Source organism: Gordionus sp. m RMFG-2023, chromosome 2 (assembly GCF_954871325.1).
Source record: "Gordionus sp. m RMFG-2023 chromosome 2, tfGorSpeb1-WG-v2, whole genome shotgun sequence".
Lineage (NCBI taxonomy): Eukaryota > Metazoa > Nematomorpha > Gordioida > Chordodea > Parachordodidae > Gordionus > Gordionus sp. m RMFG-2023.
In genome coordinates this window covers 15458073-15484412 of record NC_088776.1, presented here as the reverse complement: position 1 = coordinate 15484412, position 26340 = coordinate 15458073, and the positions used below count along the sequence as shown (strand labels likewise).

General features: G+C 27.1%; 3 protein-coding genes across 7 annotated transcripts; 2 read left to right on the top strand and 1 right to left on the bottom strand.

Moving 5' to 3' along the window:
* The first annotated feature begins 5875 nt into the window (after nucleotides 1-5875).
* LOC135924109 (probable serine/threonine-protein kinase clkA) lies at nucleotides 5876-7024 on the top strand. Its single transcript, XM_065459155.1, has one exon. It carries the CDS (start codon nucleotides 5876-5878, stop codon nucleotides 7022-7024), a length of 1149 nt encoding a protein of 382 aa, XP_065315227.1.
* Nucleotides 7025-11820: 4796 nt separating this feature from the next.
* Nucleotides 11821-21556, top strand: LOC135924651 (sorting nexin-21-like). Its single transcript, XM_065459742.1, has 5 exons — nucleotides 11821-12014; nucleotides 12086-12207; nucleotides 15202-15372; nucleotides 16267-16468; nucleotides 21018-21556. Exons 1-5 carry the CDS (start codon nucleotides 11876-11878, stop codon nucleotides 21524-21526), a joined length of 1143 nt encoding a protein of 380 aa, XP_065315814.1. The 5' UTR covers nucleotides 11821-11875; the 3' UTR covers nucleotides 21527-21556.
* A 137-nt stretch (nucleotides 21557-21693) lies between these two features.
* Nucleotides 21694-23628, bottom strand: LOC135923755 (gem-associated protein 2-like). 5 transcript variants are annotated; one of them, XR_010571271.1, is made up of 10 exons: nucleotides 23474-23628; nucleotides 23341-23434; nucleotides 23217-23303; nucleotides 23116-23175; nucleotides 22935-23069; nucleotides 22826-22894; nucleotides 22444-22723; nucleotides 22301-22377; nucleotides 22162-22255; nucleotides 21782-21901 (listed from the first exon to the last, which is right to left on the bottom strand). XR_010571271.1 is itself a non-coding variant. In XM_065458678.1 (8 exons), exons 1-8 carry the CDS (start codon nucleotides 23575-23577, stop codon nucleotides 21800-21802), a joined length of 762 nt encoding a protein of 253 aa, XP_065314750.1. In that variant the 5' UTR covers nucleotides 23578-23628; the 3' UTR covers nucleotides 21694-21799. The 5 variants fall into 5 exon arrangements, 4 of the variants coding, with proteins under 4 accessions (XP_065314750.1, XP_065314751.1, XP_065314752.1 ...); XM_065458678.1 differs by lacking the exons at nucleotides 22162-22255; nucleotides 22301-22377 and having other exon boundaries at nucleotides 21694-21901; nucleotides 22613-22723; XM_065458680.1 differs by lacking the exons at nucleotides 21782-21901; nucleotides 22162-22255; nucleotides 22301-22377 and having other exon boundaries at nucleotides 22472-22504; nucleotides 22613-22723.
* Between the last annotated feature and the right edge of the window lie 2712 nt (nucleotides 23629-26340).

The following is a 26340-nucleotide window of genomic DNA, read 5'->3' as shown; positions in this document are numbered from 1 at the left end:
AGATTGTTTTTAGTAAAAAATAACTTTTTGGGCCTTAAATTTTTAGAAAAAGATCTCTTCATCACATCCTTGAGTATTATTCAGTTTTTATATGACTTCTCTTAGTGATACTTTTAATTGTCTTCAAATTTATAAGTCTCAATTTTTTTTTATCGCATTTAGTAAGAGTTTTTTTAATTTTATTATTTTCTTTAATCTTTGTTTCATTGTTTTCTTTAATGTTTATTTCCTTTTTTTCTATAATCACTAATATTTCAAATTTTATTATATAATTTATCTCTTTTAGTTTATAAAAATCTCTTTCATTTTGAATATTTTGTTCTAATTCAATATTTTTCAATTTTTTGTTACTAAGAGATTTACAATTACAATGATAATTTCTTTTATTATAATGTGTTTCTTTATCATATTTATTGTCTAATTTTTTATTTTCATAATAATTCTCATTATTAGATTTATTAAAATTTTTATTACGAACATTTCTCTTATCATGGGATTCACAGTTATTACATCTAAAGTTAAAATTTCTGTAGTCTCTACAATTACAATTTTCATAATATCTAAAGCGGTGTTGTACACTGCTTTGGTAATCCGTCATTATTCATTACTTTCACCTACAACCTTAAATGGGATGATATTATACATTAATTATTTCTTCTGCAGACGACTGCCCAGATTTATCGCTTTTTCCACCAAAAATTAAAATGTCATAAAGGATTTGCTCTTAATTTTACCAGACGCATAAAATAATAATTAATCCTCATCATTTTTTTAAAAAATTACCTAAATTTATATGGCAAGAAAAGCACATTTCTTAAAAAATATATAAATAAATTGCATATAAGTTTCATTAGTATTGAATGGCATTTTTTAAATAGATAGCATTTTTTTTGTACTTAATATAAAGATATAGATAGCCCTTATCAAATTTTTTGATAAAAGGAGTTAACTCACTAATTGGTAAATCCGAGATTTCCCCTTATGTGATGATAAATTATTTAGAAATTTAACTATCTCCGGGTTTGGGAAAAGTTTTGAAAATTAATATAGGTTGGACTGGGCTTGGGAAATATTCCTCAAGATTAATATTTGCTTGCACCTGACTTGGGAATATCTTTTACAAATTATTATGGGTCGGGCTAGGAAAAAATTTTCAAAATTATTATGGGTTGAGCTAGGCTTGAGAAATTTTTTTAAAAAATTATAAGGTCTTGGACGCTTGGAAATTTTTTCCAAATATTATGAGCTTGGACCTGGCTTGAAATTTTTTAATGTTAAATGTTAGTCTTATGTAATCAGTAATATATTTACAAAGAATTTTGGTATTGGGTACAAGCTCATTTAAATATATTTTGACTCATATAATAGCTTCCACTCTTAGTCCTAATGGGTTGAACTCAATGACATTGCTTGGACTTGACCTAAATGAAGGGGGGTGGGGTTTAAAAATAATATAAATTGGATATGATTTTTAAATAAAAGGTAACATCTTTCTTAAAAAAAACGAATAAAATTCTCATTCTCCGTCATTTTTGACCGGCTATCTACTAGTTTAAAGTATTTTGCTAAGTTTTTAAATGATTTATTATATTCCTAACTGATATATAGGATGGGACTGAAATTTATTATTAAAATTAATTATATATTTTAACATCTATACTTTTAGAAAATTAAATATTTTATGTCAAAATTGTAAAATATTGTGGTAAAAAAATTAAGAAAATAGCTTAAAATTCAAAAAAAAAAATTTAATTTTTTATTATTTGTTAATAGACAGACCTCTTTTTAATTGATATTTGTGAGAATAAAATCAAAGATAAACATCATAATCCTATCAATTATTTGATTTAAAAAGAATAATTCAAGTCAAAAATTTCCCCCCAAAAATTAATACCTATAAAAAATAATGCTTACCCCTTCAAAAAATATCCACCCCCCCCCCCTCCCCCAAATCTATACCCCCCCCCCAATGTCAATATATTTTGGAGATCCCCTGCCCCTCCTCCGGCCATATAGACACTGGTCACATTGTTATTATGAAAAGGTGCTTATATAAAAAGATTAGGTACAAGTTACATTTTTAAAAACTCTCGTCGATGCAGGCAAGAGCACATAAACAATTTGCATACAGACGGATTGCCTCAAAAAGACAAAAGTCTTATTCCTACAAAACTTAGTATCATTTTAAGATTATTGATAAATCGGACTACATTCAATTCAAACCGAGAGATGGTGAGCCACTCTATGAGAAACAAGCCCTAGAAATATAAAACAACTTATGTCCTTTATGAGTTCAATTGTGAGCATTTTATTCGAAATAGTAAAGCTGCAGCTGCATCATTACAAAGATTAAATGGAATGGAATGTGCCGTTTCTTGTTTAGGATTAAAGACTGTTTTTTTGCATCAATTAGCAGACGGAAAAATGAAACCTATTTCATTTGCGTCCAAACCTTTAGTCAGTGAAAACTTACGCTATTATTGATAATGAGGCTCTAGCGCCTCTAGTTGGAATTAAAATATTTTGTCTATTTATCTATCGAAGGTATGGCCTAATCAGAACTGATCAGAAATCTTTAGAATTTTTTAGTGAGATATAAAGACTATCTAAGATTTTGAGGAATAATTATTTGACTCTTTGGGCGGGAAGATGGCGATTTATGGGTTTATCAACATATATGTTTGGTCATGCACGTACGCAGGAATTTGGTGGGGGGGGGGGGGGGGGGATTAAAATTTTTTTAAATAAAATCATTGTTATTTAAAAATATAAAGCATAAATCTTTTTAGGACTAATAACTATTTCTAATACAGAATTTTAAATTAATGTGAATTATAAAAAATAAATATATAAACCGGCATATAGAAAACTATAAAATAAATGTGAATTGAAATTTTAAACGGATATAACCGGCGGCATATGAAAAACTATAATATAAATGTGAATTATAAAATGTTAAGTAAATATAACCAGCATATAAATCAGAAATCACTATAAAATAAATGACCCAAAATAGAAATTTAAATTTGAGTTGAGCCTTTAAAATTTATATATAAAATTTAAATGTTGGAAATATAAACTATTACACAAGTTTCTTAGGAATAATTATATTTTGTATGTAATAACTTAAAAAGTATTCATGAAAAAATATAATTAAAATATTAATTAGCACATAAAATAATTAAGAGGCATATTATAAATTTATATGTAAAATCCAATCTTCATTGAGATTGGGTTTATTGTTCAATTATCTCATCTGTTCTTGGCGTCAAATGCCTACGAATATTCAAAAGGGCCAAATCATTCAATATATTGTCAGAAGTTGTACTCCTTAGGTATGTTTTTATTCTTCTTAAAGAAGGGAATGTTCTCTCATTAGTTGCAGTACTAATGTGAAGTGTTGCTAATATATATAATTTATTATACATTGGGAAAATAATCTTAAAGATGTTTGAAATGATGCAAAGCATCCATAGCATTTTTTGGGACTATATCAACCATAGTTAATCTTTTATATACTATAGTTGGCATTCAGCTAATAAGGCATCATAAGATACTTTAACATCTTCATGAAAAAAAATCTGATAAATATTTTATTTTTTTTCTATTACTATCTGAAAATTGGTAAGGCTTTTGTGGAAGTAATATCTCCAGACTGCTAGGTGCTGCCTGATGAATTAAAACCCGTTCTATTTGGGTTATAAATGTATCTAAGAGAGGGATAAAGACATTTATTTTATAATACTCTTCTACTGACCCTATATTAATGTTAGGAAGATAAGCTTGCCTCGCTGCAAGCCGAGGGAGCAAATGTTAATCTCATATAGCTCTGCTTTTGACTCAAAAATAACATATAAAATATGAAATTCTTCAATAACATTAGCCCTAATTTCCCTGAGTTCTAATAATATGCTCTCCCCTATTCTCATCGTTTCAATCAAGTCAATGTTATGTCTTTAAAAATACATAATATATATTCTAATAAGAAAAAAAAGTAAGTATTGAAACCAATGATATGCTTGCTTCTGAGGATATATCTCCTTCAGGTGTGATTTTTCAGTAAGAGCATAATAATCAACTCTTCTAACTCTATAAAAGCTGTTTTGATGGCAAAGACTCTATCTCGTTGGAGAAGCTTTTTCAATGTCTTTCTCCTTGTTGGACAAGGAGTTTCAGAAATAATTCTGTTTACATAATCTCCTAATGCTTGAAATTTTACAAGGCCACGAAAATTACCTTCATTATAATTATTATTGAAATTCAAGCTTCCTGAATCCAAATGACCATGTAATTCTGGGCCCTGCAATCCACAATATAGTATAGCCTCAATAGTTAGCTTGATCTCTATTTTCTTTTGCTATTTTAATCCTATTTTTGTCAATATGTGATAAAATAGGAATCATATCCCCACAATTAATTTGAAGAAATAATGGGTTCACCGCGTTTGTGATAAATTTGTTTTATTGTCAAAGATTTATCCAGCATCTTTGTACTTGTTGACTTAACTAACAGGACTCATAACTTGCAATAAGCTCCATTGTCTCGGTAGAGAATTTTAGCCACAACCATCTTGTTGATTAGCTCATTTGAATATTTATTTATTTTTAAAATATATTAACGTTATATCATTTGAATATCTTATATTATTTAAATTGATTGTTTAATATATTCAATTAATTTTGTTTGATATTTTTGTATAAATAGATTGTGATAGAATAAAGAAATTAATTAATAAAATTAAAATTTATATTACAAAAACAAATTTGCTTAACCTTTTACTTAAAATGGTGCCCTGGTTACGGTGGTACGTTTTTTCGTTTTTTCTTTTTAAAAAAAAAAATATATAATAAAAGTTTAAAAAATTAAAATATATTCTTACTTTGAAAATAATTTTCTTTCGATTTCTTTTGTAAAAATAAAAAGTAAAGGAATTACTTATCAAATTCGTCGTTCGATATTGGAGATGATAAAAGGACAAATAAAATTTTTTGACTTTTCTTTTCAATAGTCAAAATTTTATCCAAATTTACAAAATTATAAAAGGTAAAAATAAAATAAAATATATATATATAAATAAAAGAATAATATGATAAAAAAATAGTTTTTCATCAAAATCTTTCAATTTCTACGTTAGGATGTTTTGTTTCAAAGCTTTTAACATACCGCACTGCATAATTATTGATAAGATGTTGAGGGAAATGGGAGGATGCAGTAGATTCTCTTATGTCCGAAATAACAGGACGAATGAAATTCACTTTTACTTTAAAACCCTCCGAGAGATGATTAATACTTATATGTCTCTTAATGGAAAGCCTTACGTTTTTGATGAAAATAAATTCATTTTTATATTTTGTGCAATTACGGAATATTAGAAATTAAATGTTAAATCTTAAATATCTTTGCAAACATTATACGCTTTATATATTTGACATACTACATTTATAGGGTATAGAAAATTTTCCCTATGTTACGTTATTAAATAAAAATTTACGCGATGCTTAACAGACAGTCTATAGAATATTAATAAAAATTTTAATTTTCCTTCATAACTTAAAGGTATGAAATTCTTTGTGACGAGTCAAGTCTTGATATTTATAGATAATTCAAATTAAAACTTAGTGGACTAAATCCTCTTTATAAATTAGAATTAAATTTTTCACAGATAAATTATATTGAAACTTAGTGGACTAAATCCTCTTTACGAATTTGAATTAGAATTTTTATAGATAAACTATATTGAAACTTAGTGGACCACATTCTCTTGATTAAAATTAAAATTTTTTAGACAACTTAAATTTGATTTTAATGGACTACAATGTTTTGCTTTTACGATTTTAAAAATTGAAAGTTTACTTTATTTAAATAAAATTTTATCATGGACGAAAAATTAACTCTTACACACACTCAATATGTTCCCGAATTTCCCAAGTTATCAGGAAAATTATCTGAGACTTATCTTAACTTAATTGAAACATATTTTGAGGGACATATCGAGTCAGACTCATCTAAAGTTAGGGCACTACTATGTAGCTTACCAATTGAGATTGTAGACCAAGTTACGTCGATATGTTCTAAAGCACAGTTAAAAGACTTTAATATTGTTTTTGGTAAATTAAAACTAATAATTCCAAGTGAGGACATGAATGTTAATATAAAAAACTTTAACTTAGCGGTACAGGGTGCCGATGAGTCCTTCCATACTATTTATTTTAGGATTTCAAAACTTCATAAAAAATGCGATTTTGATAACGATACGAGAATGATTGAGAAATTAATTTGTTCTTTAAATGATAATATCAGAAGGAAGTTAAATAAACATAAGCACGAAGGCTTAGATAAGATGATGAAATTAGGAGTTGAGTTAGATGGCAGCAATATTAAGCCGGAGATTAGCGATACAAATTATATAGATAAAAACGAAAATTTTATAAAAAATGATTCTAAAACTTTCAATAGTAAGGGGAATCTTAATAATTTTAGGCCAAGTGATATAAATAGCAGAAACTACCAAAACAGTAATTTCCGAAATAACGAGGGTCACTCTAGAAATTTTAGTAATAATCAATCTTCAAACAACTACAATTCAAACAATTTTGGTAGGAACAACGCTCGGCAAAATTTTAACTATAATTCAAACATTTTTGGTAGGAACAACGCTCGGCAAGATTTTAACTATAATTCAAACAATTACGGTAGGAACAACACTCGGCAAGATTACAATAACAATTCAAACAATTATGGTAGAGGTACTTGGCAAAACAACAACAATTCAAACTATTACGGAAGAAACTCCATGTGGCACAATAACAATAATGCAAACAATTATGATAGAAACAATGCCTGGCAAAACAACAACAATTCAAACTATAACGGAAGAAACTTCAAGTGGCACGATAATAGCAATTCAAACAATTATGATAGAAATAATGCCTGGCATAACAATAATAGAGATGGTGGAAACAATACATGGAAAAACTATAATCTAAGAAAACAAATACAATATCATGATCAGAGCCCAAAGTAATAGCAACAATTGCAATATGAATATTGAAGAGATTGTGGAAAATAAAAATGATGTTACACAAAATAATAATGATAGTGATTTTAATATCACCAATTTAACCGAGCATAAACTCAATGACAATGCATTTATGACTTCCTTAAAAATAAACGATGTTACCGTTACAATGCAAGTCGATACTGGATCTAAATTCACAATTATACCTCATGATATGGCTAAACAAATAGGTATTAAAGATCTTAAAAAGTCCACTCTACAACTCACAGCTTATGATGGAAACTTAATTAAAATTATTGGCGTCACTCAAGTTAAAGTAACCTACGAAGGTATCACCAAACACTTGCAAGCCGTGGTCGTTAAATCTAATAAAAATGCGTTGGGACGTATGTGGATTAATGCCTTTAGTAATATTTTGAACAAATTTATAGCAAACATTGATACCAACTATGAAGATGAAATAAAGAAATTAATAAAAGATTGCGAATCTAAACTGACTAAAAAACCGATCAACAAAGGGAATGTCAAGATATATCTACGTAATGACGCCAAACCGAAAATCATACCACCTAGACGGTTACCTTATTCAAAGATAGACGCTGTTACTAGAGAACTTACGAGATGGATAGGAGATGGAGTCATTGAGCCGGTAACAGATGTCCGATGGGCAAGTCCGATAACCGCTGTCTACAAGGATAATGGGAGCGTTAGGGTTTGCGCCGACTTCAAAAACACTGTCAACCCAGCCCTTGAGGACTTCAGATACCCACTTCCAAGAATAAATGATCTTATCGCTAAGCTCAAGGAAGGGAAGAAGTTCACCAAGATAGATTTCAAGGATGCGTTCCTACAAATTCCCATCGACGAAACCTGCAGAGACATATTAACTATATCTACACACAGGGGGTACTACCGGTTTACCAGACTTCCTTTTGGGTTAAAGACTTCATCTGCGATTTTTCAACAAATTATGGATAAAATTTTCAGTGACATGAAAGATGTCGTATTTTATATTGATGATCTACTAATAACGGGAAGTAGTGACGAAGTTCATTTCAACAACATAAAGAAGGTTTTTGAAAGAATACTATCTCATGGCTTAGTGCCTAATTTTGCAAAAAGCTTATTTTTCAAAAAAAGTCTAAGGTTCTTAGGACACGACATCGACGCCAATGGGATCCACGCCAACCATGACAAGATCGAGGCGATCGTTAAAATGCCGGAACCAAAATCAGCCGCGGAATTGTCAACGTTTCTAGGTATGGCCGGTTTCTACAGAAAATTTTTGAACAACTTCGCTGAAATGATCCTTTATACAAGATTGTCAACAAAAAAAAATGGGAATGGAATTTGGAACACTCCAAAAGTTTTGATGATCTAAAGACATTGATTAGTCTTCCTCCAGCTTTAACGTACTTTAATCCTGAATTACCCATCGGAATTGCGACTGATGCATCTAAAATAGGTTTAGGAGCTGTTTTGTTTCACACCGAAAAAGATGGCAAAGAAAAGCCAATAGCTTTTGCCTCGAGAACGTTAGCAAAGTCCGAGATAAATTATACCAACATTGAGCGTGAAGCTCTGGCCATTATGTTTGCTATCAAGAGATTTCAAGAATACTTGATAGGGACTAAGTTCACTATTGTAACGGATCACAAGCCGCTAATCCATATTTTCACCAAAGGGCTCAAAGATAATAGCACCATGTAATTAAGGTTACAGAAGTGGAGTATAATTTTGGGGGGTTACGACTTTAACATCAGATATAAAGCTGGTAAACAATGTTGTTCCCGATTGCCTCTCAAGACTACCACAAGTAATTGATGATGACGTTATTGTGATATCGCGATTATAAATGACTTTGGCGATATACCTATTAGTTTTGACCGAATACGTGATGAAACGTCCAAAGATTTTGAATTATCTCAAGTTATTAACGATATAAGAAATAATGTGCCTATCCAAAATAAAATTTATGAAAATATTGAATACGAACTAAGTATCATTAAAGATTGTTTGTACAAAAGCGACAAAATAATAATTCCATCAAGTCTGAGAAAGAACATACTGAAGGCGTTACACGAAGGTCATTTGGGAGCAGGTAAAATTAAATCCTTAGCCAAAGATCGTATGTGGTGGTCTGGTATGGTCAACGACATTGATTTGGAAGTTAGAAGTTGCGATGATTGTAATATTTTTCACGACAATCCAAAGAAAATACAAAATCCATGGGTATTGGCGACGAAACCTTTTGAAAGGATTCACGTAGACAATGCGGGTCCATTTTTTACAAAGAATTGGTTGATAATTGTTGATGCTTACAGTAAATTTCCGGTTATAGTTCCGGTAAAGAATATTACGACTGAATTCACGTTAAAAGAAATTCATAAAATTATTTCACTATTTGGTATACCTGACCATTGTTACAAATAATGGTACCAATTTTACTAGCAAAGATTTTGAAAAATTTTACAGCAATTATGGTATAAAACATGTGCTAACGTCGGCCTACCATCAGCAATCTAATGGACAAGCCGAACGCATGGTGAGAACATTTAAAGCTCACATGAAAAGAAATATAAAGATTGACTTAGAAACTGCACTGGACAGATTTTTGTTCAACTATAGAAACACGCCGAATGACACTACGGGAATTACACAGTCCAAGAGAATGTTTAACCGCGACATTAGAATAAAGTGGGATTTATTAAAACCTTTGGAGGATAAAGTTGATGAAGTCAACAAATCGTTACCACGAAATCGAACTTTTAATATAGGAGACTATGTTTGGTATAAGAAACAGGGTGATGATACGTGGTGCAAAGGCAGCATCAAGCTTAAAGAGAGTAACACCATGTTCCAAGTTTATACTGATAAAGGGATAGTAAGAAGGCATCTTGATCAGTTAAGGGAAAGAGAATGTTACTACAGTTTAAAATATTATGAAATTGACCCTAAGAATTCCTCTAAGGGGGGAAGTGTGGACACGAAGAATGAGATTAAGATACCAATTACTAGACCAATAAGAAGTAAAAATAAACCTGATTACTTAAAAGATTACGTGCTTAAAATTTATAAAATTAAACGCTTATAAAATATGAAACGCTAAAAAATGTAAAACGCAAAAAATATAAAACGCTAAAAATATAAAACGCATTAAACGCTAAAGGTATAAAACGCTATGATTAACTTAACACCTAAAAAATAATATAATAATCATTATGATTTATCATTCCTTATTCTGGATTAAAATTTTATTCCTTATTCCATAAATTATCATTCCTTATTACATATTTTATTGTTCCGAAATTCAAAATTTTATTCGTGCATATTATTCATATATATGTGATTTGATCAACTATTCCAAATTACATATTCCGATTTATTCCAAATTCCAATATTCGACTGGATTAATTATGAAATATGATAATAACAATTTTGAGAAATGTGAACAACATACGATAAGGATATCAAGCCAACGATAACGTTCAACGATTTTATCAAACCTACGCGATTGATTCAAGCCTACAAAAAACGTACAAACTCACGCAACTCTAATAAACGATTTTATCAAACCTACGTGATAGAATCAAGCCTACGAGAACATTTGAGACTTATGCGCTAACCAAGATAAAACCAAGTAAAATCGAAACGGGAAAAACTTCTAGGACAACAAGCTCTCGATGACTGCTGAGAAGAAGCTTTGTTCTTTGTAGAAGAGGGGGAATGTTGATTAGCTCATTTGAATATTTATTTATTTTTAAAATATATTAACGTTATATCATTTGAATATCTTATATTATTTAAATTGATTGTTTAATATATTCAATTAATTTTGTTTGATATTTTTGTATAAATAGATTGTGATAGAAAAAAAGAAATTAGTTAATAAAATTAAAATTTATATTACAAAAACAAATTTGCTTAACCTTTTACTTAAAACATCTAGTAAAATAGCTGTTTTGAAATTTTAACTTTCAATTAGCACATAAAGTTTGTGTGAAATGAGGGGTAGAATATAAATCTATTATTAAATAAAATATTAATCTTAGGTATCTTTATTACCTTTTTAAGAAGCTTATGTTTTACTTCTAGGCTAATTATGAAATGTTATAAAATTATTTGTACTTTTTGCTTTTTTGTAAGATGACTAGGATTTTTATCATCATCAGTATGTTTAAAAAATTTCTTAGGTCCATAATTATTATTTGACTAGAAAATAGACAAATATTATGCCAAGAAATACTTGAAATCTAAATTAATTGATAAAATAACTTAGTAAATGAATGTGATAAATAAATGTAATTAAATATATTTAAAACGAAAGAGAATGGATTAATATTATAAAATACAATATAATATAAACAATAATATTTTTGAAAAATTTATCCGGCATCTGCATTTTTTGGCTTTGGGGGGGGGAAGGGATTTGTCCCCCTGACCCCCCCCCCCGCTGCTTACGCCAATGTGTTTGGTTGGAAGTTAAAATGCCTGCACATGCTTTGGAGATCCATAGGATAAATAGAAATGACATTATAGGACTATACATTTTATTAAAATATAACATGACATTCCACAAAAGTTTGACAAGTTTTGATCATTAGAAGGTTCAATAGCTTGATCGTTTTTACAGACAACGAGAAGAGTTTTTTATTGACCATGGTAATATTGAATGGAATGGAAAAATAAAATGTTACTAATCAAAAGTAATGCAATTGTAAGCAAATGAATACTTAAGTATTTATTGGTGGTGACATGATGAATAAGTGTCAATATATTTTTATTATTAGTAAAAATTAATTATTTCGCAAATTTGTAAATTTTGTTCAGTTTCTTAATAAACTTTTCTTTAAAATTATGATAACACTAAATGATTCCTTGGACACCTCTAACCTTGAAGATAACTCTGATTTTAAAAATTTAGGAATTAATCAAGATATAAGGGGAAATTTGTGTTTTCACGAAATTAATCATCATGATCAATTTATAATTGAAAGTAATATTGAATTTTGAAATATTTATAAATTATGATGTATTATTCTCCAATAAAATTTATTTATTAATTAGAATTTAATGTAAGCCAAGCCAATTCTTTTGAATCTCTTGACCATATATCATTAGATCATCAAAAAATATCTTTTAATATTGATTATGCAAAAATTATCAAACAAAACAAGGAAAAATTTGTGGTAATTGTTTTTATTTTAATATAACTAATTCTACATAATTATATCCTTAATCTTATGTCAGCCTATTCTAATATGAATTAAATAGTGCATATTTAAATGATCCAATATATCCATTGTTGTTTTTTAATATAAAATAAATCATGCCAAAATATATTAACTAGATTTTAAATTTTTTTTTGTACTACATGTTTTTTAATTTAAAATTCTCATTAATAAATTATTGTTGGCCCTTAAAAAGGAAACTAAGTTTGAGTTGGTCCAAATGTCAGGTAAAAAAAAAATTTACTAAATGTTATTTTTCTGCAAATATTAATATACAACTAGAAAAATATGCAATATATGAGTTTTATTAGTATATTGACTTTACTAATGAATCAGGATTTCTTACAAAAAGTTTTGCAGGCCATTGGTAGATTTTTTTATAAAAATTATATCTTTAATTTTAAAAACTTGCCTTGCTAAATAAGAGTATCTTAGATACAAGATACTTTTTATGAAAACGTTTATCTATTCTTTTTTGTGCATTAAGCAATAACTATGATTAGGTTAAGAAGGCAATACACATCAGGGTTGGGCAGTATCACAGATGTTTGTATCTAAGATATAAACTATTTTAAAGTATTTGTATCTTAATCAACTTTGTATTTAAAAAGATATAGATACTTTTTAAAAAAATTGTATTGGTTAATTTAAATAGTATTAAAATTTAAAATGATATTATTTTGAAATTTAAATAAAAAATTTAATCAAAATTTAGATATTTTAAGGAAGGTAATGTATGGTATATGATGTTGGTTGTCATATAGCAATTTGCAAACAACACCATATTTTATTTGAATCGTTTTATATCCATCTATTTTAAAATAATGATTGAAGAAGAAGATATAATAATATCTTTGTCAGATGATTCTCCTATAGAAGAATATAATTATAAATTTAAATTAAGTATTTTAAATGGGAAATTTTTTCAAGTAACCCACCCAACATGAACACACCAATACAAATAATAAAATTACTGCAGAAGGAATGTCACAAATATTGCAGAGTTTGACAAAGCAGTTTTATAAAATAATTAGTTACACCATGCTTTACTAGATGGAATACCATGTTTGATCACCTTACTTTATTAAAATTTAAAAGCGAACTTTCAAAATTATATGAAAAATTAGAATTTCCAAAACTAAGAAATGCAATATTTAACAGAATATTCCCACATAATGTCTCCATTGGCTATAGTGATTGACATAATACAAAGCGAAATCAACTGCTATTATGGAGAATCAGCTACAATATTTAATGTTATAAAAAATCACAAATTTAATTCAAACTGCATTTTTACAAACCATTAGCTATTGCAGTAGAAAATTCTATAATAAAAGATTTAAAATATATATGAATTTGATAATAACCTTGAAGGCACATCTTTGGTGACTATTTATCATACTTACTTTAAAAATCGTTGGATTGATGGTGAAAAAGAAAAAAATTAATCATCAGGATTTATTAATACATGAAGCTTTAATTATTTTTTCAACAAAATCTTCAATTGATGAAGATGATGATTATTTTAAAAGTACCACATCCAATTCTAATAATGTGATAAATGGTATTGAATTAGAGAGGTCCTAAATTATACCATCCTCTGCCCTCGTTGAACGATTATTCAACTTTTCTAATATGGTCAATAGACCAAATCGTCAAAGATATACAACATATTATTTGAAAAATTCATAATATTAAAAAATAATCTGATTTATGATTTTGATTTATAGATATTTACTAATTAATTTTTTGTTCTGATATTGTTTTCATTATTATATAATATACAATTTTTAAAAAAATATCTTTATATCGCATTATATAACAATATTTTTAACAATTTATTTTCATATTTTTTATAAATTTATATTATAATTAAAAAAAATAAAACTTGTTACATTTTGATTTTAACTATTTAATGTTTTTTTAAAAAAGTATCATGTATCTTAAGTACAAAATTTATAAAGTATCTGTATCTGAATACAATTTTCTGAAAATTTGCCCAAACCCTGATACACATTTAATTGATATCACTTCTTTCCTGCCAATACAAAGGAATTGTGTATACTCAAACAAAAAGAGTGGAATTGAGAGATGTCCAAATCAAGTAACAGAAGTGCATAGAGAAATATCATGTATTTAGTGGCTCAATAAATGTAGTGTTTTAAAATCCTCATGTTTCATTTTTTATCTCAATTTTATATAAAAATTAATATCCTTAATTTTTTTATGAAAATGCTAAAATTTGGTCAAATATAATTCCCTGAATTATTATTTTATTTTTAAAAATAAACTAGATGTGTTCCCATTATGTTGGGCTATAGATAGGCACTTGTCTTTTTTGAAATATTATAAATTATAATGCACACAAGAATATGATATCTTTATTTTTAAAAAGTTATGGAATTATTATAATGCACACAAAGCATATGATATATTTATTTTTAAAAAGTTATGGAATTATTAGAATACATAAATATATAAGGAAATATATGCTGAATCAATCCTCTTAACAATCGCATTTTCCACTGATTAAGCACCAGCTCTCTTTTTGCAAAATTAAGAAATTTCTCTCCTTTTTTTCTAAATACTGCTATAAAACTTCCGACTTAAATTAATTATATTATCCTATATCTATGTAGGATATTTTATTTTATTTATTTGAATAATATCTTGCAAAAAGAATCCTAGTGTTAAAAAGTATTCTATGAAACCCTAGTACAATATATGGGTGTCTACTTCTATTCTATTGCGCTTTCGTTCTTTTTAGGAGCTATGAAAAAGGGTTAGGTTAGTTCAAATATAAACTCTAAATAAAATGTGTATAAAAATAGTAAAAGAAGGTACGCCCCTCCCCTCCTCTTTATTATAAATTGAATGTTGGCACCAATCTTATAATCGATATGAATATTGGTACGACTTATTCTTAATGTTATATTTTATATAAATTAATAGGTGTATACAATTATACTAAATAGACCAAATTTTCCAGAAATAAAGGGGAGTATTGAGAGGAGATACACCGATTTTTGCTTTTTACATGCTTCATTAAAAAAATCCAATTTTATAACTATAAATGAAATATTTTTACCGCAAAGATTTTTACTGGGGAATTTTCAATATGATGTAAGTTCTCAATATATTTTTTATATTTTTAATTAATGTTGTGAAATGGCTGGATTTAGCCGATTTTAAATTAAGATGCCAATATATTAGGCGCGCCTCCAGATTTTGTTAAGCAAACAAATTATATGCACAGTTTTTTAAATTAAAATGCACAATTTTTTTAATGATTTTACAGTTTTTAAATTTTTTACACTTTTATAAAAATAATTATATACACAGTTTTTAAATTATAATTTTTTAAAATTATTTTCAGTTTTTTAAATTCCCAGTTTTATAAATATTTCCACAGCTTTTTTATTAAATCTGCAGTTTTACTAATTTAATTAGACACCAATCCCACTATATTTGGTAAAATCTAACATATAATTCGCGCAGTCAATAAATTTCTGTTAGTTTTTACCGAACTACGCGAAATCTAACAGATTAAGTTGCTGAGCAGCGCAGCAACTAATAAGTTTCTATTAGCTTTTATCGAATTACGCGGTTCAGGCTAAGGCCTGATACCAAACTCATGGACCTCGTTAGCGGTTAGCTTAGCCCCTTCACAACAAAGATATGAGAGTGTTTATTTTAGACGAGGAGAAATATTTTATTAAACACCAAAACCATCCAACATTCGGTAAAATTTAACAAAAACTGGAAAATAATTTGATTTGAAACCTTAAAAACATGAATTAAAAACTGAACAAATTGATTTAAAACTGTAAAATCAATTATAAAACTGTGAAACTAATAAATTATATCATTTTGTTAATAGATTTCCAAACTTTTCTGCCATCAATGAACAAAATCTCCAGGCATGCCTAATATTTTTGGCTAAAATATTTAGTTAGTTTTAAAAGCCAACCGTTTAACAACACAATTTTTAATTCACTAAAATCTCTAATATTGTAGACAATTTACCATAGAAGTCGTGCTTTTGAAACATACTTGCATCAATTAACAAAAGTGACCGAAATATTTAATTCCCCTGGTTTTATCCATTTTTTTATGGGGCCGGAAAAAGAATTGGCATTACGACTCATCGTGACCTCGGATTATAATAACGCTCTAATAGTACTCAAAAACGTTTTGAATATACAAAGATTAATACAAGGTTTGTAAATAAAAAATATTAAATTTAAAATCGGGAGGAAACATTTTAAAACTTGTAATATAGATGAATAAGAAATTACAAATAGAATTTCATAGATTTTTTTAGCACAAAAACTTTTTTAAAATAATTTTAAAAATATATAATTGAATGTGTTTATGAATTATAGAGCCCTGCATGCGGCCTGTTTTTGTAGGTCCGGCTCTCCGAGAGAATTTTTATATCCACTATGCCGACCTATTAAATTGTTTGCTTGACCCGGTCCGAAAAAATATATTTTTAACAGCTGATTAGGATATATTTTATTTAAAATTTTAGGTTTCCTTTTATATGAATTCTTAGTATTCATCATTTTAAAAAATAAGAATCATTTAAATATAATAATTTTGTTAAGCCCGATTTCGGTCGTATTTTGAGAATGGCCCCTTCAAAATAATATGTAAGCCTGGAGATTTTGATCATAGATGGCAGAAAGGTTTGGACTGTCAAATCTCGAGGCTTGCATAATGAATCGTTTTTTTTAAATCGACATTCAAATCGCTCCATTCTTAAAATGCCGATAATTAAGCGATTTTTTTATAAATATTAATTTAATAAGTAACTTTTCTAACTATTAGAATATTGTTAATATCCTTTATTTCCCTAATTTTTTTTAATATAATATTTCTTATTTTATCTTCATTAAAATTTGTTCTTACCAATATGTTACTCATATGATAATAAATTTATTATCCTCTTTCGATCCTTACAGTGTCAATTTCTTTATGTTTTTTCTCATTCAAATATGGTTAACAAAATGTATCACATAGATAATTTAATACTACAATATAATACCCAGGGATCCAAACCGAAACGAATATCGGTTCTGTTCAGGTTCGGATAAAAATAACGGTTCAGGTTCGGATAAAAATTACGGTTCAGGTTCGGATAAAAATAACTGTTCAGGTTCGGATAAAAATAACGGTTCAGGTTCGGTTCCTAAAAAATAAAAATATAGATTCTGTTCGAACCTCTAAAAGCCGGTTTAAACACTTTTGTATTAACATTCGAATTATGTATAGGGAAGAATGTTTTTATTTATTACATAAAATATTTCTCATCAACTTTCCTATCTTCTTAATGTTAATTTTTATTTTTCTCATCAACTTTCCTATCTTCTTAATGTTAATTTTTATTTTTCCTATCACCTTTCCTATCTTCTTAATGTTAAATAAATCGATGGAGACTATATCTCTCTAATGTTAAATTTTAAGAAAATTTTTTGTATATAACGGGATTCGAACCCATGACAACGTTTTAAAGGCAAGTGTTCTTCCCGCTCAGCCACCTTCTATATTAAATTTTGTAATATTATCTTTCTTATATACGTTATTATTTTGCTGTTATTTTTTATTTTTATTGGCTTATTAATCTTTATTTTTATTGGTTTATTAAGGTCTTATTTCATTGGTTTAAATTTATTTTCTTTCTATTTTATTGGTTTAAATTAAATTTATTTTCTTTGTTTTATTAATTAATAATCAACCATTTTTATTTAATTAACTATCTTTTTTTAATTAACGATTTTTAAGAAGATCACAACCTTTTTTATATTTTTAAGAAGATAAAATTATTTCTTACCCTGTCAAGTAAAATTATTATATAAATAAAATTTAATATTATATATATAGATTATCATGGAAAATATAAACATTTATACAAACCAACAATTTGTTCAAATTCTTTAGTAACAAGTGAAATCCAACTACCTTTTATATTAAAACGTCGTCAATTTCCTAAATCAGTGTCAATTCTTCGATCATGTAGGTTTATATTACCTGTTTTCTAATTCAGTGTCAACCCTTCGATCATGTAGGTTTATATTACTTGTTTTATACCATGGAAAACTTAATGTCGGGTTAAGCAAATGTACCTCTCAAAAAATACTAAAGTTATGATTGTACCTACAAAATATGCTCAAATAATTAACGTAAGTATTTATTAAAATATCAATTAACCATTTTTAAATTTTTAAGAAGATAAAATTATTTCTTTAATTTAAAACATAATTTATATTTATTTATGTTCTTCTCACAATATCTCATGTACATATTTTTATATGAACGGAGTAAATAATAAACTTTTTTAAAAACTAATTTGTCATTTTTAAAAATTTGATTATTTTTTTTTTCTCTGACCATAATTAATTTGAGAATTGATTAATTATTTTTTTAAATAATTGAGATGTCTACATGATCGAAGGTTTGACACTGACTATTATTAATAGTAATAACAAAAGATGGGAGAATAGGAAATTGACGACGTTTTAATTTAAAAGGTTGGATTTTACTTGGTGCTAAATTGGTATTCCAGATATCACATATTAATGGTGAGAGAAAAGTTTTGTTATAACTTTTAATGTTCAATTGGCTAAATATAATTTAAATTTATTTGTTAAATTTAAAATGTAATATGTACTAAGGAGTAGTGAATTTGATTGGCATATTGTGGCATAGTTACATAGTTTAGGTATTTGAGTATTTTAATTCCATGAAATAAATAGGTATATAGAGTCCATTTGACTTTAAATAATAATGTGTGAAATATTATAATTAAAATATTTAGTTTATTTCTAAAGATAAATCTTATACTTGAGAGGGTAAGATTGATGGAAATCATAAATTTTTCCACTATTATATATATTTATTTTTTGATTGGTTAAATAAAATATATCTTTATTTTTTTAGTTGATATTTTAATAATTACTTGGGGTAGTTATTTGAGCATTTTAATTCCAATAAATTTGAAGGTTAATTAAGATACAAAAAAAATTTTCGTGTAATAGTTCATGATTTTTTTATTCCCGTCATTCTTGATGGGTTATCAACTAGTAACAAATAAATATCATTGATTAATTTTAATATGAACAATTACTTAAAATTTTTTTTATTAAGCCGCACAATTAATATATTTTCAAAATTCATCTTGCTCAAATTACATCTATAAGGAGATAATATAAATTTAATTGTTGAAAAACATCTTTCCACACTAACTTAGGTAGCTGGCACTGCCAGTATGATATGTCATTTATAATACTAGTAGATAGCCCGTCAAAAATGACGGAATAAAAATTTTCTTCTTTCTTTTATGCTAGATGTTACCTGTTATTTGAAAATAATATCCAATTTTTATTCTTTTTACCACCTCCCTCCTTCAGGCCAGTTTCAATCCATTAAAACTAAGTGCTATGGTTTTAGTAATAATAAATTTAAAGCATTTACTTGATAATACCAATATTATTTGTTAAATGTTACTGATTACTTATACCTAATATTTAATATTAAAAAAATTCTCAGGCAAAGTCCAAAGCCATATTAATTATGAAAAATTCTTCCAAGCCCAATGAAAGATCATAATATTTTTGGTAGTTGAGAACTGAAAAAAATATTTAAATAATCATAATGAATTTAAAAATACAATCAAAATTCAGATTTTCATGGGCCTTGGTTTTTTGATCAGGTCAAGCCCAGGCCTGCAAAAACATTTGTTTTGGGCCAATGTCTGACCTATAATTAATAATAAAAAAATTCTCAAGCGTCCAGGCTCATAATAATTTTGAAAATTTTTCCCCAAGCCCAGCCCAATATAATTTATAAAAATATTTTTCAAGCCCAGCCCAACCCATAATAATTTTATAAAAAAAATTTCTCAAACCTGGCCAACCGATAGTAATTTTCAAAATTTTTTCCCAAGCCTGGAGATAGGTAAATCTCTAAAAACCATTTAGTCTATTTTAACCCAGCTCACCCCAACCAAGGCCAACCCATTAAGACTAAGAGTGAATAGTATTTTTTTGAATAAAAATATATTTAAATTAGATTTTACCTGAGGGCCATATAAATATTCTGTGTTAAATATTACACCTATGCCTAATATTAAAAAAATTCCTTTTTTCAAACCTGCAAAAGACCATAATAATTTTGATAGTTGAGGACTGAATATATAAAGTCACAATGCATTTAAAAATATAATCAGAATATGAAAGTTACATGGGCCTTGGTTTTTGATCAGGCCTTGCCATGTCTTCAAAAGAAATTTTCAGGCCAATTTCTAGCCCATATTTAAAATTAAAAATTTACAGGAATCTTAGACTAAAGTTACATTTTTATAAATGTAACATAGTTATTTTAATAGTAACTTCTATGGCCATCTTATAACTGTTTTTCGAAATGTTATGTGTGGCCTGTCTACTAACATGTAAATGGCTTTTCTGTTGTACCCACAACATTAGTTATGTCCCTTTAAAGAGATTTACTGAAAATTGGCACAATCTGAAGTTTGTCCTTAAAAAAGCCATTAAATTTATACAAAAAAAATATATTGGGCAACTTAAATTTTTTTTAATGGACCAGGTACTTTGGATTGGGCAATTCACACAAAAACTTAGGCTTACCAGCACAAATTTCTAAATTAAGCCAACTTTATTTAATTATCAACTAATGATTAAATGTTTACATTATTTTTTTAAAAAACTAAAATATTTATTACAATAAATCAAAAAAAAAACATTTAGATCCCAATACTAGCAAACTAATTTATACTATGGCTTTATTGAGCCTGGCATATAGAGCAATCAAAAGCTATCAATTATGTTGGGATACCCTGATATCAAGTTTAAATGCAATTTTATCTGTTCTTTTAAGAGCTCATATCAGATCTAATGTCTACACTCCTAGCAAGGCATCAACTCCATCCTTTGACCTACTCATTAACAATCTACAAACTTTTATCCAGGTATCTTATACAATTGCTATTTCAAAAAACATGGAAAAGTCCAAAGAATACTGTGATGCTCTGAAACTCATTTTTCCCATTTCCAAAATTGCCATTGATATGGCATGGAAACTAGGGAGACAAGAAGATAAAACAGTTTTGCAATCGCTTATAGAAAGATTAGAAAATTTGATAGATTTACCAAAAGGCAATGATATAGATAGCTGGAAAAAAATTAATACAATCAAAAATGATGATAAAAATGTGACCAAAATCATAGAAATAATAAATGAATCTTACCTAACTTAGAATTGTAACAAAAAATCTATATTATAACAATCTCACCCTTTTAGTAAATAAATTTATTTATATAATATTTATATTAAATAGAAATTGCATTTAAAAAATATTTATATTAAATAGAAATTGCATTTAAAAAATAAATATTATATATTTTTTATTTTTCCATATGCGTATATATATTATTTCCAAATTGAAATGATGTAATATAATAATTTTTAAACTATTATGGAACAATAAAAATATAATTGTCTAAACTTTGTTCTAATATTTAGCCAAAAATTATAGAGTTGGATCATCTGCCAAATCACGTTGTCCAAAATATATTGTAATAATGCATATTAGGACATTCAATGGAGATAAAAGGATGTTTTCTTTGCTATCCTATAAAAATTAAACAATATCAAGTGTGCATATGTTTAATGTTTAAAAAAAACTATGTTTTATGATTTAAATTTTATTTAATTATTAAGAGACATAACTACTAAAGCATTACCTTGGATTAAATTTGATCAATATAATATAATCAAGTTTCCAGATGAATTTAACAAGTAAAATAAAAAAAAGTTTACCTTTTAATTTAAATAAAAGACCTCATTTTAAAACTCAAAGAGATTGTGTATATAATATAAAAAAAATAATACTTGGATGAAAATTTTAAATTCATACAAGAAACCTCAGTAAAAATGCCAAGATTTATATCCTCCAAATTTATGGTCGAGATTTTTCTTAGAAATACTAATCATATGAAATATTTTAGACATAAATAAAATATATTTGTACTTTTTTGTAAATAATGAATGTATATTGTTTACACTCTTACTTTAAACCAAGATATTAAACATTTTTGGGGGAAAAGCCTTTCAAATCCCAAAGGTAAAAAAATGGATATATCATAAAGATATAATATAACATATATAATTTACTTGCATCTCTCACTTAAAGATTTACAGATGCTTATTTACTTTTTTATATCCCTACATTTTTCTTTATACCTAAAATATTGGAGCAATCATATTAAACTACAAATAAAGTTAATTGTATTTGTGTGTAGATAGGAATCAAATATATATTTAAGTAGAGCACCATGTTTACCAGTTCTGATCTTATTTTTCTTAACAACTTGACTAATGATCTAAGAGCATGATAAGCATCCCTAGATAGTGGTTTTTCCAATAATGACACCAATGCATATATCCAAGATCCCTAAATTATTTTAAAATAGTTACAAAATATTTAGTGGAATATAATATTTTATAAAAAAATTCAATTAATTTTTCTCATAATTTACACAATATATAAATATACCTTGCTAAAATCAAAACCATCAACTTCTATCCAATTGTTTAAATAACCTAACAATTTTAGAACTAGTGGCTATATTTTTACAATATAATTTAACATAAATAGAAATTACATGTCTAAATGATAAGATTAGGCTTAGATAGGGAGGAGTAGGAGTTATATGCTTCTGTACTTCATTACACTTGTCATTTTCATTTAAAGGCTTGCCAAAACAGAATAGATACCAATCTTGATTTGAATTTTGAGGCTTTGAAATATGTGTAATCATTATATTTTGTATTATAATGATATACCAATATATGTCTTTTATGTTTTTTTAAAAATATTTGTTTAGATTTTAGTTTTCTTATTTTCTAAATTTTTAATAAGTTTTAAATTAATATATTATAAAAACTTCTTTCATTAGGCCAAAATCTTGGATAATGTCATTCTGACTTTCATTAGAAGGAATAAATTGTGGATTTGTAGGATTGTACTCACTCTAAAAAAAATAGTATATAAAAAATTTATAAAGATACCATTAAATTTTGGCAATTATAGGTTATATTTTTTTCAAATTGTGTGGTATCGATGTCTGCTATCATAACTTGTGAACAACTTGATGCCTCATGCCTAATAAATGTTTGACGATAATCTAAGATTTTTAGTAACCTGACACGTCTTAGATATTCTATAGGAGTCGTTGGGGGTTTATGCATATCAATATCTTCATTAAAATCATCTTCAATTATAGGCAAGGCGGGTTCAGTTTCCATTTTGTTTTTGTAATTACAATGATACAGTACAATGTAAACCGATCTAAATATTTTGATTGACGTTTTTTCCACATGTGAGGTTAAGAGAAACGTGTAAACGTTCAAAGTTTCTAACTTATTATTCTTTGGCTATGATAAGGGGCGTCATTAGTCTTTACAATATCAGAGGGCTCAACTAAAAAAAAATTATGGGGGCTTTGCCCCCATATTTTCTATTTTGCTGGCTTTTTTTTGCCCGGTCTTCAGCCGGTTTATATTAATATGTTATACTTTTTTAATTAAAATTTGCAAACTCTGAATAATTAATTCTTAGCAACCTACTTTGACAAAAGGTGATTCATGAAACTAATATAACGTTGTGTTACCGTTTTAGACAATGTTTTATGAATGTATTAATAAGGGAAATTTTTTAGGACTAACCAAATCAATAACTCCGAAGAAGAGAATATAAACGACTAATCCAATTCATAAGGGTATATTGTGGCTAATGCTTCCTCTTAAATGACTTATGGAAGCTAGATAAGTAATCGAGAAAATTATTATGAGATATAAATTTAAAAAAGATTATCTTCCATTTAATGACATATAAACGACTAGACAGTTGACCATTATTGCTCATCTAAATTATGCAATCTAAGCAGCATGAGTAATAATCTTAAATTATATAGCCACGCAATTAATGCTGGTTTTATGTAAGAAAAATTGATAAAATAAAAACACTAAAAATCTTTGGAAGAAATAGTTAATTACACGGTAAGGATGCCATGTTAGAATTGAATCATTTAGTAACTAGATAATAAGGACTAGAGGAATATGATATAAGCAATTAAGATTTTATATATAATTATCGCACCATCTCTAGTTGGTAAAGTGTCTAGGCCGGGGTGGGTAGGAGACAAATGTCTCTTGGCATTTTCAAGGTCTAAGGGGTACATTAATTTTTGAAGAGTAGGTATTAATTCTAAATTTATTTTTTTTTTTTGGGGGGGGGGGGTATTTAATAAATTAGCAAACATCCAAAGTTATTGAAGATTCCTAATTTATATTTCCTAATTAATGATAAATCCCAATGGAATGACCCAAACAACTTTGCAATTGCTTATTAATTATTTGCAGGAATTAGATATGTTATTGTTTTTTTCAGCCTAAAGGAAGTAAATAAAATTCTGTTGTGAGATTATTAAAAGATTCCTTTTGGAATTTTTTAGGGGGGTACAGGTAGATTTTGTAGGAGGGTTTGCCTCCATCAAATTTTATACCATGTAGACGCTAGGTATATTATATCTTAAAATTAGATTAGTTTGTAATTATATCAAAAATTTATCTCAAAACTGGTTTTCAAAGAAGAAAATAATGGCTTTATTAAAACACTTAAAAAAAGAGAATGAAAAAAAGATATCTAATAAGGATTAAATCCAATGTGGGGCGAATAATAAGATGTTTAATATTTAATAATATTTTTTTTTATTGAAAATAAATAGATATCGTTAAAGAATTGAATGTAAATTGTTACTTATATTTATTATCAAAAGCATTGATTTGTAAAGTTTATTAAAATATTAATTGTAGTAAATTATATAACTGTCAAATATATCTGAAAAGTGTCATTTTGCCTAATATTTTATAACCAATTATATATAATAGAGGATTATCAACTATGTGTCTACTTACTTAAAGAAATTTCTTATACTTGCTTGAACGTTGGAAATATTTTTAGAAATAGGCATGGCCATGGTTATTAAATTTGTTAATTTTCAATTAATAAATGACAGTGACGAAGCGTCAAGTTTACTACTAGGGAAGCAATCAAAAATATTTTTATATTTTAGTCAAACTTAAACCATAAAAACATTAAGATTTATAAATTAGTTCGTCTTTGTTTTTGAGTAAATGATCAAGTACTGCATTATAAAAGTTATCGCTAGAATTTAAATTTTTTAATAATTTTTTTCAATCGAAATCAAAGATAGATTCGATAATCGAATTTTGACTCATCCTGTTTTCTGCAATTGATTGATTCTTTTTAAAGATGAAAAACTCCGTTCTGCACTTGCTATTGTTGAAGCCAAAGTTAAGATGAATTTGCATAATTTAAAAAACACTTTAAGACTTTTCATCAAATCGGTGCATATTAAAAATTCAAATATTTCATTAACATTCTTTTTCTTTCTAAATTCATCATCCCGAAACACTACCTTTAATTCGGTTTCCAGCTTGTGTAAGTCGAAAAATTGAGAATAAGTGTCGTTTAAATTTAATAAATATTTTGTTTCATACAATGTGTTATTTAAAGACATATCGAAGAACTACAGCCAGTTGAGATTTATTATTGATATCTGTTGTTTTTTCTAATATTATTGATATAAATTCCGTTTCTTCTAATTCATCTAAAAAATTTTAGTGTAAGACATATGAAATGGAATTTATTAAATCATTTTGAATATCGCTTGATAATCCAATATAAAACTATACTATTTTCTAAATGATATTTCAATAGTAAATTTTCTTCCGCCAGCATATAAAACTCAATATAATTTCCTCTATTTACTGAATTAGAAGATTCATCACCACGGAATGCGAGCTCCTGAATTCCAATAAAACATATAGAGTTGATCAATATTTTCAATATTTCTCTATTTGATTTGACTTTCGAATTACGCTGTTCAATTGATATTTACGCATCGAATCTATCATATTTTCAATACGATTTTGGCCAGATGTTTATAATTGAATCCTGTAAATGAGCGGTTGATTCTTCATGAA

Coding starts and splice junctions, on each gene's coding strand:
- LOC135924651 (XM_065459742.1), top strand. CDS start 11,876: ATGATAACACTAAATGATTCCTTGGACACCTCTAACCTTGAAGATAAC. Junction 12,208..15,201: donor AAAACAAGGAAAAATTTGTG/GTAATTGTTTTT, acceptor ATAAATTAATAG/GTGTATACAATTATACTAAA. Junction 16,469..21,017: donor TATACAAAGATTAATACAAG/GTTTGTAAATAA, acceptor AAAAACATTTAG/ATCCCAATACTAGCAAACTA.
- LOC135924109 (XM_065459155.1), top strand. CDS start 5,876: ATGGACGAAAAATTAACTCTTACACACACTCAATATGTTCCCGAATTT.
- LOC135923755 (XM_065458678.1), bottom strand. CDS start 23,577: ATGGAAACTGAACCCGCCTTGCCTATAATTGAAGATGATTTTAATGAA. Junction 23,435..23,473: donor GAATATCTAAGACGTGTCAG/GTTACTAAAAAT, acceptor AACATTTATTAG/GCATGAGGCATCAAGTTGTT. Junction 23,176..23,216: donor ATTTTGGCCTAATGAAAGAA/GTTTTTATAATA, acceptor TTAAAAATTTAG/AAAATAAGAAAACTAAAATC.